A 16,142-nucleotide genomic window follows, 5' to 3' on the forward strand; every position below is an offset into this window, starting at 1 on the left:
CCATCAGTTAGAGAACCAATTCTCCATGACTCCATAATTGAGAGTAGTGTCCAATTAACTACCCAGGTGGTTTTAGGGGACTTATAATCATGTGGGCAAATTTGTATTATAATTTTGAATCTGTCCTCTGATTCACAGTGATATAATGATTCCAAACAACATATGTTTGGTGTCTTTATTGCAAGTCTCCAGGTTGTTCATTAATAAGAGACAAACATATTAATTTGTTAATAAAAGACTCCTTGTTGTTCCTTCTAGCCTATGACATGGGTAGAAGAAGTAGCATCAAAATAAAATAGCACAGCTATAAAACTGCATGTGTCGTTTAATTGCAAACATAGCATCCTAAACATATAAAAGAAAAATCTTAGATACATATAAGTACAGATTTATCATCAACAGTCGCACTCTCTCTCTGTTTGTCCATGAAACATGAGGAATACACAACAGTTAACATAAAAAATGCACTTTGCCAAAAGGAAAAAAAAAAAACCTTTAAGATATCTAAGAAAGACAGAGAAATCTCTAAGTCTTTCTCTTTTCTTTCTTTCTCTCTTCAGATGAACACAAGAGCCCTGGTCACTAAGGGCTTACGGGCACCTATCAAGTGATATTCTGGAACTCTTACGATTTTTAGTTCCAACTGGCCCCACAACAATGCAAAATAAAACCATGGGCTTAACTGATAGACTGAAGTAGTGTGTGATGCGTTGGCATCCACACCAACACATGTACAGTTTTCAATACCTATGAAAGTAACAAAAACACAAGAAAATAACTAGTCTATATCAAGCATATACAGTTACACACACCACCTTTGACATCTCTTTGCCAAGGATAATAAAACAAGTACATGTTTAAATGCTGCAATGCTACAACTTGTTTAAATGCATCTCATTATACAACAGGTGAGATAAATACAGAGAGATCGACAATACATTGGACTGTGACAACATTGTGGATGCAACACACGCGCACACAAACACTCACACACACACACACACACTCACACACAGAGGCAGGAGTAGGAGCCAGGGTCTGCTCTCTCACAGCAGTGGTTCTATACCTCAAACCAGAGCATGACCGGCACCACTTATGATTGGAATACTGAGGGCTCCAAGGCCCTGTCTTTAATCACCCCCTTATGAAATGACAGTCCAGACCGTACCAGAGCGCAACCAAAATCCTGAAACATATCCTTCTCTAGTACATTAGGACCTCGGAAAAATTAACCCCCTTTCTCTCCAAAACACACACACTCGTACACACACACACACACAGAAACACACATACACTTCTCGGAAAGTTAAGGGCTTCTAAAGTCTACTGGTGGCCCTGCAGCTGAGTGCAGCACATTTTGAGATGCAGAGCAGTTACAGTAAACACTTATACTTAAAATGATGTTTTTGTTTGAATAGTAGAAATTGGGAGGGGAAGTCAGATCGAAGGGACAAACAGTGTTTCCTTATCCCTACTGCACTTCAACTGTAAAACAAATTGCTGGGATAAAAATAAAATAATAATAATAATGTAATTATAGCCTAATTGTAGTAGAACACATGGGCAAACCCAGTCTATTCGTCATCCTCCTCATCGTCCTCATCCTCGTCTTCCTCGTCATCCTCGTCATCATCGTCATCATCATCGTCCTTTTGGCTTTTCATCATCTGCTTAGGTGCCATGCCCATGGTCATCCCCATGGCCATGCCACCCATGGCCATACCATTGCCCATACTCATACTCATACTCATGCCGCCGCCGCCGCCGCCACCGCCACCGCCACCGCCACCGCCACCGCCAACGCCTCCGACGAGGCCGACACTGCCACCGCCACCGCTACACACCTTCCCCTTCCCCGACCTGTAGTCAGCAACATCCTGCAGATGGAGAAAGTAGAGGATTTAAAGAGTGCTTTCTAAGGAACTGTTTGACTTCCTAATGAAAAAATGTATTATAATATTAATAATTATGACCGAATGATGAAAGGGATGTGTATCTAAACTTTCACATGGTAAGGGTGAATTTAAACAGTGCGTAACTTGTATGAATTTGAAATTTAGTAAGAGGCACTCTTATTTTCAAGCCTATATAATTACTTTGTATGTGTGGCAAGGGCTGTTAGCATTTCATAAAAAATTCAACAGATATATAGTAACAAGATGTAGTACAGTAACAATATACTGTACTTAACATTCTATAGGTGCATGGGAGGAATACAGAAAAGGACTGCATATAGACCTGCAACAAGAGACTGAGACTAACCTTCTGGTACTTGTCCTTCAGCTTGTTAGCTTTTATCAGATACGGCTGCTTACTGGAATCGGGAAGGCCGTTCCAGATCTCACCGAGTTTCTTGGCCACATCGCCGATGCCGAGGCCGGGGAACTGGGCCTTGATTTTGGGCCGGTGATCCGAGCAGAAAATGAAGAAACCCGAGCTGCAAGACAGTCAAGATGTTAACAACTATGTCATACACACTGGTTTACTACTTATTTGGTAACACTTCTAGAATCATATTACCAACGATCAAGCTTCATGATACAAGTAATACACATTACTCAAATGTTTATTGTGTATAAAATGACAGCCAGAGACGACGTACGGTGGTCTCTTGGGGGCATTGGGGTCCTTCTTCTTGCCCCTCTTGCCGCCTGGGGCGTAGTGCATCATCTCGGCGTCATAGCGCACCTTGTCCTGTCTTGCCCTATCTTCAAACTTAGATTTCTCCTTCTCTGTCATCATCTGTGGACAGAAATGTAATTTAGTCAGAAGTGAGCAGCTCTAGGGGACAAACAAGATGAATCAACCAAATTGATTATTGATTATTACTTAATTATTGTGTGTGTATCGACTACTAATATCATACAAATTAGGCAAGTGTTCGCCATAACAGTAGCAGGTACACTAGTGTTAGATTTGGTGAATTTCATATACTGAAATTTCATATGCTGTTTCATTTATACAAAGCCATATCAGACAGAACCCCTAGTCTGTTTGACACCAGGGTCTGGAACAGAGCCTTCAGACTTGTTTTTTTGGCCTTTGTCCGAAGCCAGCCAGAACCATCAAACTTGATTCCTGGTGTTTGTTTACATTTGGAGTCTGAGCCATTGGACTTGATTGTTGACCTTTGCCAGGATGTCCGGAGCCAGGCATATTTAGCATTTAGACAACTCCTTGGGCAAGCTAGACAACCCCCCCCCCCCCCCCCCCCCCCCCCCCCTAAAAGTCACACCCTCTCATGATCACACCCCATACTTAGACCTCAAGACACACCCACCCCCTCCCCTGTGCTTATGCCATTGTTTATAATATGTTAATTATACCCTATAAGAACTGTACATTTCTGTAAGAATAATGAAGGTTTTCGAAGAAGGATGTGACCGTGCTATCAGAGGATACTGTGCTACGCTTCAGGATAAACTGATTCTTTTTGCTATGCCGCCTTCCCAAGTTTCAAACCAAGGAACCAACTTCATCAAGGATTTAGCCAATACCAGCATACTCTTTCACTAGTAATCTATTAGTAAACTAGACTTTATTAAAATATGAAGGTAAAAAATGTGCTGATTGTTGCTGCATTATTAAATTCTATTAATTTCAATTGTAATGGGTATGGATGGACATAAATCACTATCCATCATTAACAGACTCAAGTGCATCATTTTTAGAGTGCTAGAGCAAATTTAAAGCCATGCTTTTAGTGACATGCAAGTGTCACCATGACATTCAATTCGCTACTTTTTAGAAAAACAGAGGTGACGAGGTTACTGGGTGGTCTGACCTTCCATCTTCCAGAGCATTTCTTGGAGAACTCGGTGAAGTTGACAGGGATCTCAGGGGTTTTCTTCTTGTGCTCTTCGTGGCAAGTCTGTACGAAGTAGGCATAAGCAGACATCTTGCCCTTGGGCTTCCTGGGGTCCCCTTTGGCCATAGTGATCTGGGGAGCTTGTTCACCTTGACCTTCTGATTTTCTATTAGTGTCTGGAAGAGAGTGGAGTGGGGGGAGGAAGAGAGAATCATTAAACACTGATTTTTTTTCTCCACATTTATTTTTTTCTTGTGCATAACAGCACTGTTCTAATAATTTTGATAAACGAATAAAACACTGGAATTCAAACAGGCATTTCAATTTAAATTGGCTACCGAGAAGGTGATGCTAGTCATTACCAAACCAAATCTTGTGCGGGGCAAAGGACCCTCCCCATTAGATGTAAGGATGTGTTCGGATTATTAATGAGCTACATTTGTCATTTCATCTTTAATTCAGGCTCAAATTTCTCTGGGGATGCAATAATAAACTGGTGAGCCCTAAATTGCTTTTTAGAAAATGAGCAATCGCGGACAAAAAAAATACAGTATTTTAAGTATATTCATCCTTACAAAAATAAAAATTAAGAAATATAATGCATTTTAATGTATATACTTAATCCTAAAGGCAAAATACATTTAGTATGCTAATTTGCTTTTATTAATTTATTAGCTCAAAAAACAAAAAGAAATTAAAAATGTCTTATGTACGATGCCATTTTCCTTCGTCGCCAACGCCCATGTCCAATACTGTTTTTTTCTGTTACTGTCTATTTCTCTATTTCTAAACTTTGGTTCACACTACTTCCCTCCCATATACATTCATATTGCCTAGCCGTCTATAAAGCCTATGTGAGCTACGGGTTATATGATGCTATTGCGCGGCGAGTTCGCTCTCGAAAAAACAGAAAGGTCATCAACGCGATTTATTCATCTTCCATTTTGTGAAATGCGTCCTCATGAGAGAAACTGCTGTTTATTTTCCTCCATCTTGCATCCCTTGCTGTTACTTTTCTTTAAAATGCGTTACTTTAACGGAATAAGTCTCCATATGTTATGCTTTCGCTCCCAGTACAGGCATAGTAGGCTATTGGTACTGGCAGTATAGAGTAGGAAAGGTTTGCTGTTCTTTGCAATAGCGCCCATTCATTAAAATGGCTTCTGTGGGACGAACGAGGGGAAGGCTCTTTAGCCTAACAAAGCCGAACACACCCCCTGGGTTTCGAAGATGATTCTATCAAAATATAAGCTCCAACAAAGAGCAAAATGTAATCGTTAGTTAGAACAAACATCATTCTCCATATTCCTTAAGTATTTTTTCCGCTGTCATGGCTAACTTTGCCGTATTTAACTATTTTCCAAAGTTGTGAGCTATCCCTATAGCTATGGCTTGGTGCAATGCCGTTTGTAACAAAGGCTATGCGCCAGCCATTTCTGCTGCGAGTCAGTCTATCGAAACTGTCAAGTTCAGAAAAGGCACGAAAGTACCTAAATGCATTTTTTCTTTTAAACATAGAGTTAGAGATAGCCATTTCAAGATGAAAACGAACAAAATCAGAATTTGTTGTCAGCTGTGTATTTGTTTTTTCTTCAAATTATCTCCGGTCCCTTCTGCATGTAGGAACAGCTCCTTGTCAATGGTTTAAAGCGCCAGCCATTTTAATGCATGAGCATTGGACGAGCGTACATAAATTGTAAAAATATATTTCTGAAGATGGCACTTAAATATTTCTTACACGGTGAGATAGAGAGCAAGACGTTTGGCGGAAACCGAATGTTTTCTACTATTATAACTGAATATTTTTCAAGATGCCATCGAAATGGGTTTCTATTAGAAGGACAGGCTTATTCGTAGACAGGACAGAGCCAGCCATATTCATACTGTTACACACACAGCAGCGATGCGTGTGAAGAATAGCCACAACCTGAAAATACAGTTAAACTACTTTTCATTGCTTTTATATGAGAAAAAATAAAGAGTATTTCACACGATATATGAGCATCCCCTTACTGATCGAATTTACGTAATAGAGTTGATACATTAGGCGATTTAACTCGTTTAGACCGATTTCGCTGTCTTTCTGTTTAATTTGAAATAACCGTTGAAAATATTCTGGGAAAACACTAGGCAACTGTTTGGAAATGCATATAAGCAAAATATGACAGAATCACTCTTAATAATAACATAGGAAAGCTAACATAATAAAATAAACATCAGGAAAGAGACAAGAATAATACAACTATAGCCTATGCAAGGAAATACAATGGAATACATACTTTACATTAATAACACCAATTAAAGTTTATAATGGATATTAACATACTATATAGTAAAGCTCGGACACTTGGCCATACCTGTGTTGTTGAGCTGTCTGAAGTGCTGTAGTCTCGCCTTTCTCCTGTCTTCCCTTCTCTCGCCTCTCTAAATCCTATGTGCACAGCCTCGCGCTAGTTCAATACGAGACCGGCCTGATTGGCTAGGGGCCGCTCCGGTTCAAAACAACCTCCATAACTGCGCATTGGGTAGTCTTTTACACACGTCCCGCTCTTCGCACATGCGATAGGTCGACACGGGGGCCTTGTCGACCCCGCCCTTCTGAAAAACTACCGGAAAAGTTTACTACCTTAAAGCTTTGTCGAGGGCATGTGGGTTACTGCAACGTGCGGCTGTATTGTTTACATTGCTGTGTGTAGGCGGTAAGTAGCCCTTCCCTGTACATCAGTGGAAGTTGATTGTTTGCAAAGGAGAAAAGTAATATGTAGGCAACAGTTTGCACGTGCAGTGCATGCGCTGTCAAAATATATTTTCCCTCGCCAACACTTTTAGTCTTTAGCCAGATTTAACGTTAGCTATTTGCATAGCTATGCCCCGTGTTAGCAAACGCGCTCGTAGAGAAGATGTCTCCGTGGAACTCGCCTGTGAGTGGGGATCCTGCCAAGAAACCTTCTGTGACATGCAGGAGTTTTGTTGTCACGTAGAGGAACACCAGAAAACGTCGACTCACTGCTTGGACACTGAAGAGGATACTGGTAAGAGAAATGGAGACCCTTCCTCAAACAGTATGCTCAGCATACATGAAAAATGTAAACAATGATTGTTGTGTCTGTTGCGTGTGACTGTTTAAAAGCAGACTTTGATTGCCTGTGGAGGGACTGTGGACTCTGTGGGATGGACAGTGACGCGCAGTTATTAAGACATGCGTTCTTCCACTGTTACCACACCAAACTGAAGCAGTGGGGACTGGCAATCCTTCAGACACAGCCTGACCTGGGCCCCTGTTCTGTGGGCCTGTTCAACCGCAACATAGTACCTGAGGTCACTGACAACTTGACGTGCCTTTGGGAGTACTGTGGGGTGAGTGTATGCATACATACATACATACATACATACAAGTCATACACACGTATACATACATACATACACAATTCAGCCTAGGAAAATGCAGAGGACAAATTTCACTGCAACCTATTCGGCGTGCGTGCGTGCGTGCGTGCGTGCGTGTGTGTGTGTCCTGTGTCACCACCAAAAAATGCACATGTGTGTTGCTGTGTGTCGTGTTTTGACCAAATAAACTGAAGTTGATTCTGTCTGGTTTAAGCTGTCTTAGAAGGCCTTTTTAAAGCATCCGTTCAGTCCTCTTGAGATCACCAATTTTTCTGCCCAAGGGACATGAATGCCGTGTTTGGAGAGATTTCACAGAGGAGAGATAATTTAAATCAACATTTGATATTGCGTTGGGAAACACTTTTACAGACATTGTTTGGTTGTACTAGTTCAGAGGTAGTCTCTGGTTTGTCCTATAAGGGCACTGTTGAGTCCCTCAACATAACTGGCCAGTTACAGTTACTGGCACCCTCCCTGGTTTTGGGGTTTATGTTGCATAGTGATGGCTTCAGCATGTGTTTTTTTCTGTCAATATTTGCAGCTGTAGTAGTGTGTATGTCCTGTCCATTATGCACATGTGGCTGCATGTTGAATCAGATCTAGACCAAATCTGCTTGTCATCATCATTAATACAATGTTTAATCTATAAGAGTTGTTCGGACAGAAATGGGACAACTGAGTAATTTTTCTGTCTTGTGAAGGTCTCCATGAACAATCCTGAGTGGTTCTATCGCCACGTGGAGAACCATGCCCAGTCCCTGAGCAGTGCATCCACTGGGAAACTAGAGAAAACTATTTGCTGTGGCTGGACAGGTAAAAGAATATAACAGTTCACATTTATTCATTGAGAAGGCAGTTGACAAAAAACAACTTCCAGCACAGGTGATTATATATAAATGTATAATGTTTTGGGGATTTTTTTTATGATTTAATAATACCATAATATATATATTACTGTCAATATTTGTGCCGTCTTAGTAGTGCTTTAAAAAATAAATTCTGAATAACTACATGTCTGTGTCTTTCAGATTGCAAAGCTACCTTCAAGGGGCAGTTCAAGCTGCGTGAGCATCTCCGCAGCCACACTCAGGAGAAGATTGTGGCATGCCCATTCTGTGGGGGGATGTTTGCCAACAACACAAAGTTCTTTGACCACATCCAACGGCAGACCACCCCCGAGGGTATAGGCATTGTTTATGAATAACCTGTTAGCTTTCCTTTAGCTGCCATCACTTTCTGTGTTCTGATAACAATTACAAAAAACAAGAGGAAGGTAAGAGAGTGGCAAGCTGACAGCCAGTTATTTAGTTTGAATACGACCCTCTTTTGCAATGAAAAGGGGGTAGACTCCTGGGGGAATTCCAAGTAGGTGAAGTAGTGATAGTGGTTTACCCCCATGGCTTCTCCTAGCAAAACAAAGCCAAGGGGCTTTTTTATTAGGCGTTTTACCACATACTCTGAGTTAACTTAGCCAGGTTTGTCTCTAAAGGCTTTTTTATGGTACTCCGTACGACACGTTTTTGGGCACATAGGAACGCCTTCAGATAGTTGGAACGCCTTCTCAGGTAGCTGAAACGCCCTCTCCGTGCTCTCCAGAGCCGTCGGACAGCTCTCCGTGTCCCCGCAAAAATTTCTGTCGGTCCGCTCATGGCGACGGATACTCCTTGGCCGTGATTGGCCCACGACGACATCATTTCCATACGACATCAACTCCGGAAACTAACATTTCTGGACCTAGCGTTTCCTGTTTCATTACCTTTATATCCATATATATATATGAACAACAGCCACTGTCAAAGGCGCAGATCCTTTCCTTGAAAACTATACCCTGTATATCACAATACATGAGCCGGCCCAAGTAGCCTACTGCCAGAGAACCAGCACGAGCGACAGCAATTAAAATATTTGTCCAAACGACCTGAGCCCCACGGAGTCAAAGTTCATTCTACTGACACATTGACGTATTTTATGAATAGCCTGCCTTTATTTAACTCCGGCATCAACATATACTACATGCACTCGCTCACACAAACAAGCCCCTTTAAAAGTACAACCGCGCAGAAGAGGGAGATAGCATATTGAAATTAAATTATTCATTGCAAGAACGGAATGAAATAGCCTACACATTACACATGATAGGCATCTGCTGTGCCCAAATAAAACTCACATTGTATGCTACACCAGAAGAGGCACAACAAAAGGGTCTTACCATTGAAGATAGTCCACGTACAACGTTTGTTAATAAAATGTCTACAAAGTCCACCGAGGTTTAATCCATGTTGTTATGGAGAAAGCAGATGGCATCAATTCTATTTAATTAAAAGTTCTCACTTCTTTCATTGGACATACAGTGCCACTTTAAAGTATGTGAACCCCTTGACCACTTAGGAGTTTTCTGTTGTTTTACCATGATTTTTCATTTTTTTTCATCACCAATTTTCCATAGAAGGAATGTCAGGTTTATGTTTATCATTTGCATGTACTTTTTTTAGAGGGAATTGTTTGAGTAGCCAAAAGACTACATGAAACATGGAATTAGTCCATTTCAAAAGTAAGTGAACCCCCAGCTGAATTTGTAAAGTCAAGCAGGTAACAGATTCAGTGAAACTTATTTGGGTGCTTAATTAGTCAATTAAGCAAACCGATCATCTGAGACATCCTTAGGGAAAGGTTTGGGCGACACAGATTAAAAGAGGAAGGAAACCAACCAAACTACTGTAGTGCCAAGGTGTACCCACACAGATCAACAATGCCGAAAGGAAACGAGATATCCGAGAACATCAGGAAGAAGGTACTGACAGCCCATCAGTCTTGGGAAAGCTATAAGACCATCTCCAAAAGATTCCAGCTCCATCCATCCATCCAAGACAAATAATTTAGAAATGGAGGGCATTCAACATGACCGCATCTCTGCCTAGAAGTGGACGCCCATCAAGACCATCACCAAGAAGCACCAGAAGAAGAATAAATCAGGTAAAAGTCAACCCACACATCACCTCTAAAGAGTTTCAGACCTCTCTGGCAGCATCTGGGGTAAATGTACATGGGTCTACAATCAGACGAAAATTGAATAGACATGACATTCATGATCGGGTTGCTAGAAGGAAGCCTCTGCTCTCAAGAAAGAACAAAACTGCCCGTTTCAACTTTGCCCGAGAGCACTTGGATAAACCAAAGGCCTTCTGGAAGTCCCTTCTTCAAACAGATGAGTCCGATAGAATTATTTTGTCACGATCAAAACCAACAATTTTCGTCTGATTGTAGACCCATGTACATTTACCCCAGATGCTGCCAGAGAGGTCCGAAACTCTTTAGAGGTGATGTGTGGGTTGACTTTTACCTGATTTATTCTTCTTCTGGTGCTTCTTGGTGATGGTCTTGATGGGCGTCCACTTCTAGGCAGAGATGCGGTCATGTTGAATACCCTCCATTTCAAAATGATTTGTCTTGGATGGATGGATGGAGCTGGAATCTTTTGGAGATGGTCTTATAGCTTTCCCAAGACTGATGGGCTGTCAGTACCTTCTTCCTGATGTTCTCGGATATCTCGTTTCCTCTCGGCATTGTTGATCTGTGTGGGTACACCTTGGCACTACAGTAGTTTGGTTGGTTTCCTCTCTCTTTTAATCTGTATGGCCCAAACCTTTCCCTAAGGATGTCTCAGATGATCGGTTTGCTCAATTGACTAATTATTCACCCAAATAAGTTTCACTGAATCTGTTACCTGCTTGACTTTATCAATTCAGCTGGGGGTTCACTTTCTTTTGAAATGGACTAATTCCATGTTTCATGTAGTTTTTCAGCTTCTCAAACAATTTCCTCTAAACAAGTACATGCAAATGATAAACATAAACCTGACATTTCATCTATGGAAAATTGGTGATAAAAAAATGAAAAATCATGGTAAAACAACAGAAAACGCTTAAGTCCTCAAGGGGTTCACATACTTTCAAGTGGCACTGTATCTATTATTGGACATATATTGCAGAACTTGTCACTCCATTGTTTATAACCGACGGTTTCCACTGTATTTTAAATCCAGCATGCATGTTGATTATACATTTCAAACGGCAGAATAGTCTGTTCCGTTAAAGCAAAATAATGGCAGTATGCTACATGTTTGCTTAATAGGCCTAAATATTAGGGTTATTCTCGAATTCCGATTGTGTTTGGGATATTTTAACTATTTCATGAAAGGTGTGGACTTGTACAACACTGTCAGTCGTTCAGATGTTGTGCCTATATCGTATCGTCTCGTCACATGATCAAATAGAGATTACAAAAATTACCCAGAAATCATTGCAAATCTGAATATGACGAAAATACCAAGGAAAATAAGAACGTATTCATTTAATTTAATCTTTTTTGTAACAGTTTCTATAGTGTAAGATAAGCATATAATTTTGTTGTAGATTGCAACTATTTCTCCCACAAAAAATACCTACCATGATAGAGATAAGTTTGCCCTTTCACGTGTATATGTAACATTAGACAAAGCATGAAAGGTGTATGTCTGCTGACACCTGTTGCATTTCAGTAGCGACAGCTGGTGAGAGGGAAGTAAGTAACAGTTGTGGAGGAGAGGGAAAGTTAACTAACGATTTCCATCGCACGAAAATGTGATGGGGTAGCTTGTCTTTCGGCACTTAAACCGTTACTCCCCCTACTGTTCTGGAAGAGAATTGTTTTGCAGCACCCACAGCCGTTGGAGTACTATAAAGGGACACAAATGCTAACTAGTACGTACTATCCGGCCGCCCGCCCACTCCCCGACTATCCGACACAACCGTTTTGAGTACTCTATAAGAGCCTTAAACCACGTACTTGGAATACCCCCCTGGTTTGCACTCCCATCCAAACAGGCTTCAGAGGGGGTCAGAATTGCTCCGAAGGATAAACAAATATACCTGCTCTTCCCACTAGCTGTCACTAGGCTATGTACTGTGTAGTTCTATAGGCCAGGCTGCACCACACTTCGAAAATGAAAGAAAAGCTTTTAGAACACAAAATTGGTAACACTGTTGCCAAGAATCAACAGTTGTTATGCTAGAAAGCTTTTATCAGAGCCAACTGTGTTATTGTCGGTATGCGGGGTTGCGGATGCCATTTAGGTAGCTCGCTAGTTTTATACTACAACTCCTTATTGCTACTTTAAGCAGCCTCTGATCAGGATGCTTCCTTTGAAAAGTAATATCTGTAATATCTGGTTCTCTTCCATGTTTTTGTCGCCTCCCATTGCTTTTTTCTCACACATGATTTCTTTGTAGACCAGACATTTCAGTGTTCCCACTGTTTGAAGTACCTGGCTACAGAGAGAATATTGCGAGACCACATGAGGAACCATGGTGAGGTCTTAATGGTTTGACTCATCTTTTTCGGTCTTACCAAACAATCCGCAATTTAAAACTCTGTTAAGTCTGTTATTCGAAATGGTTTCATTAACAAAAAACAAAACAAAATTATAATTATTATTATTATAATTTTGAACACCAGTGAGAGGTCTGAAAAGCTTCCTGGGCAAATAATTAGTGGGTAGATGTACGATGTGAAGTAAACAAAAAACTTCCGCTAATCCTTGATAAATGTATTGCTTGAAAGTACAAACAAACATTACTCTCAATCTTGTACCTTTGGAACAAGCCATTGTTCTCTGGGCAGATATTCACAAATGCCTTTTATATATGTTTTATCTTATGCTTTTTATTTTTACCATGCAACTTCCAGTTCACTCCTACAAATGTTCCCTCTGTGACATGACTTGTCCATCACCATCCGCCGTCAGAAATCACATGAGATTTCGGCACAGCACTGAGAAACCTTACAGCTGTGACCTCTGTGATTACAGGTAAGCCCAAATTCCATGTAATATTAACTTTTATCACCAGTTACTGTTTCTTTTTTTTTTAACTATACATATGTGAAGGTTTGTATTTGCTTTGTCTTTCAGCTGTAAAAGTGAATTTGACTTGCATAAACACTTGGACAAGCACAACTGTGGACCAATCTATCTCTGTGACCATGACAACTGTGATTTCGCCACACGTTCCATGCAGTCCTTCAAAAGTCATTACAAAAGGGTTCACGAGGTGAGACGGACGAAACTGCACATTCAGTATTCAGCAGATTTGCTCCCACAAGAAACTTGGATATGACTGGGGATGCAATGGTATTATAAATTTCACAGTTTAATAACCACACATCTCATTGCAATATCATTGTGAATGCTGTTTTCTCATAATGTGTAACAGTAAACGTTTTTTAACATCATAAAAATGTAAATATCAAAAATTTTAAATTTTATATCATATGGTTCTGTGTACAATTCCATGTCATAGTTTAGGATGTCTTTTAAACCGTTGTTTACTTCACCACAGGGCTTCTCCCAATAATCATTTATGCCTTAGAAATAGAAAATCATGTTTGAGAAGCTGAAATGACTTAAATAGTCACGCATAACAATTGCTTTTTGGTGGGTCTTAAGCTTGGAGATTCCGCACCCCGGTACTTGTGCCACGTGTGTGAGCAGTCTTTCTCCAGGGGCAACAATCTCACTGTCCACCTGCGCAAGAAACACCAGCTTAAATGGCCTTCAGCACATCCCACCAGATTCAGGTGGGCCAGAAACCATCTCTTTATACATTGCTATGCTTGACTGTCTCTAGTGCTTGAACTTCTTTGAGAAACTATTACATTCACAGTTTGAGACTCAGTTGTTTTAAGAGAATTCAAAAAGTTGTGAGATATAAGTGAGTTATCATACATGTTTTATTTTAATGTCTGCAGGGAAAAGAAAAATTGGACAAATTAAATTTCCTTCAGCTTTATGACACAAAAAAAACCTGTGTCAGAAATCGTTTTGTTATTTTCTAATGCACTGGAATTATTTAAAGACACTTGTTCTTTATCATGAAATGGAACCATTATAGGTCTCATTACAAGGATATATATTCACCATATACTGGTGCAAAACAGTCGGTATGCCTTATACGGTATCAGGCAGCGTAAGACCATAGAGAACTACAGAGACATTTGGAGAATGTCCATGATACTCTATGAGCAGTGTACAGAATGTCCATGATACTCTATGAGCAGTGTACAGAATGTCCATGATACTCTATGAGCAGTCTACAGAATGTCCATGATACTCTATGAGCAGTCTACAGAATGTCCATGATACTCTATGAGCAGTGTACTGTGTGCTTTATGGCTTTATGGCTCATATATCCTGCTTGACTAAAATGTGAACAGAACTACTTTTCATGCAACAGCAACTGTGTTCACAGAGATCAAAAAACCAGACCAGGCACACAATACTAATGTATTCCATCCTATGCTCTGAATGGACTCTGTGATGTTCTAGTTATGTGTGGTGTTAATAACCAGACCGAGTGTTAAAGAAAAAGTGATTTACTGATATGAAGGAGGCAATTATACAACTGTACTGTTCACATACTCGCAGGCTCTGCCTTGCATGAACACCCAACCTGCGCATGCCTGTAGGGGGTCATGCCATACGTCACTTTTGTGATAATGTTATATCTCATAAACATTACAGACTCCATATACTCCGTGTCTGTCACAGCTGACTGAACCTACTGGTGCTGCTTTTAATTGGCTTTTTTCACATCTGAGTTGGATAAGCACAGATAAACACAGGCTTTGCATTTGTCCAACCATGTAGGTGTGGTGATGTTGCTTGAGATTCAAACCATGCAGAGCGAGGGTTCCACACCTTATTCGGTGTTGCTGTATTCCTATTGCTGCATTCAGTTTAATCTCCGATTACTTTAGACAAAAGCTGTCGAGTGCTGTAATTGCTCCCGCCCACATTTGGTCCACATTTTCCTACAGTTGTGATGTAGTCTCACGTAGCCAAACTGCGGACTCTGGGACAGAGATTTTTGCTGTGGTATGTTCTGGCTGGCCCAAAGTTGGGAAGCAAGATGAAGGGCCAGGGCTAGTCATCATCATCATCTAATGGCAAGAAAAGGAGTGCGAGAGAGAGAAATCAGATCATGATCATTGATTGAAGATCATTTTATGATTGGATGTGACATTCACATTGTAAACAGGAGTTGAAATCAAAATTACAAACAGTGAAACACAGAGAGTAGGAGAGGAAGAAAAAACAGATTCTGCTCAATGAACACATGGAGTCTGCTAAATGAACACATATAAAACTTCATATCACCTTCTCTGCATTTCCCCTACTCAGGTACACAGAGCACAAGGATGGCTTCATGCGGCTGCAGCTGTTTCGCCATGAGAGCTATGCAGAGCTGATTGGAGACTCCACAGACCACCAGCCTACCCAGGGCAAAGGCTCCGGGCCGGGATGCGCAAATGGAACGGGTGGGCATCTCTCTCCTGCGGACGGACCAAACGGAGCCGGGAGAAACACTGGAACTATTGCTGAACAACCAGAGCATGGGACTATGCAGGAGTACATTGAGAAGGTTTGCGGTGACCTGCTGCGTGAGGAGACGTGTGCGTCGGGAGAGGACGATGTGTTGAGGCAGCTGGACGTGGAGGTGCCCTGACCTGGGTCTGAGTCTCTTGCTGCACTTTGAATGTAATAAGCTAACCTAATCGATTGATTAGGGTGATTAGTTTACTTAATGGGAAGTCTGTTTATTCTCATCTCAGGAAGTCTTCTCATCTACATTCCCCTGTGATCAGAATGTTACAGGTAGTGGATCTGAGGTGAGACTTGCTTATGATCCTTGAACCTCACAAGGTAGCTCTGATTCACATGATGCTTATGATGTTGACCTTAATAAGGCAAACTCTTTACAGGGATATCCCATCTATTGAAAATATAAACAAATCTTTTATTTTTGTTGGCACATTCAGATGAGGTGGTCTCAGGTTTTTGTAAGTGGAAATGATTAAACATAAGTATAAATCTCCTGCCACTCCTGCCTCCTACTGTTCACTAAACTGGGAT

The 16,142-nt window shown here is 40.9% G+C and overlaps 2 protein-coding genes across 2 annotated transcripts; one reads left to right on the forward strand and one right to left on the reverse strand.

Moving 5' to 3' along the window:
- Positions 1-307: 307 nt before the first annotated feature.
- Positions 308-6,214, reverse strand: hmgb3a (high mobility group box 3a). Its single transcript, XM_080859863.1, has 5 exons — positions 6,166-6,214; positions 3,785-3,984; positions 2,603-2,742; positions 2,263-2,437; positions 308-1,877 (listed from the first exon to the last, which is right to left on the reverse strand). Exons 2-5 carry the CDS (start codon positions 3,932-3,934, stop codon positions 1,575-1,577), a joined length of 768 nt encoding a protein of 255 aa, XP_080715989.1. The 5' UTR covers positions 3,935-3,984; positions 6,166-6,214; the 3' UTR covers positions 308-1,574.
- Positions 6,215-6,634: 420 nt separating this feature from the next.
- LOC308382416 (histone H4 transcription factor-like) lies at positions 6,635-15,853 on the forward strand. Its single transcript, XM_080860140.1, has 9 exons — positions 6,635-6,840; positions 6,939-7,165; positions 7,897-8,008; positions 8,224-8,376; positions 12,463-12,540; positions 12,920-13,040; positions 13,143-13,281; positions 13,677-13,807; positions 15,411-15,853. Exons 1-9 carry the CDS (start codon positions 6,675-6,677, stop codon positions 15,733-15,735), a joined length of 1,452 nt encoding a protein of 483 aa, XP_080716266.1. The 5' UTR covers positions 6,635-6,674; the 3' UTR covers positions 15,736-15,853.
- The last annotated feature ends 289 nt before the right edge of the window (positions 15,854-16,142 follow it).

Source organism: Sprattus sprattus (genome assembly GCF_963457725.1).
Source record: "Sprattus sprattus genome assembly, chromosome: 21".
Lineage (NCBI taxonomy): Eukaryota > Metazoa > Chordata > Actinopteri > Clupeiformes > Clupeidae > Sprattus > Sprattus sprattus.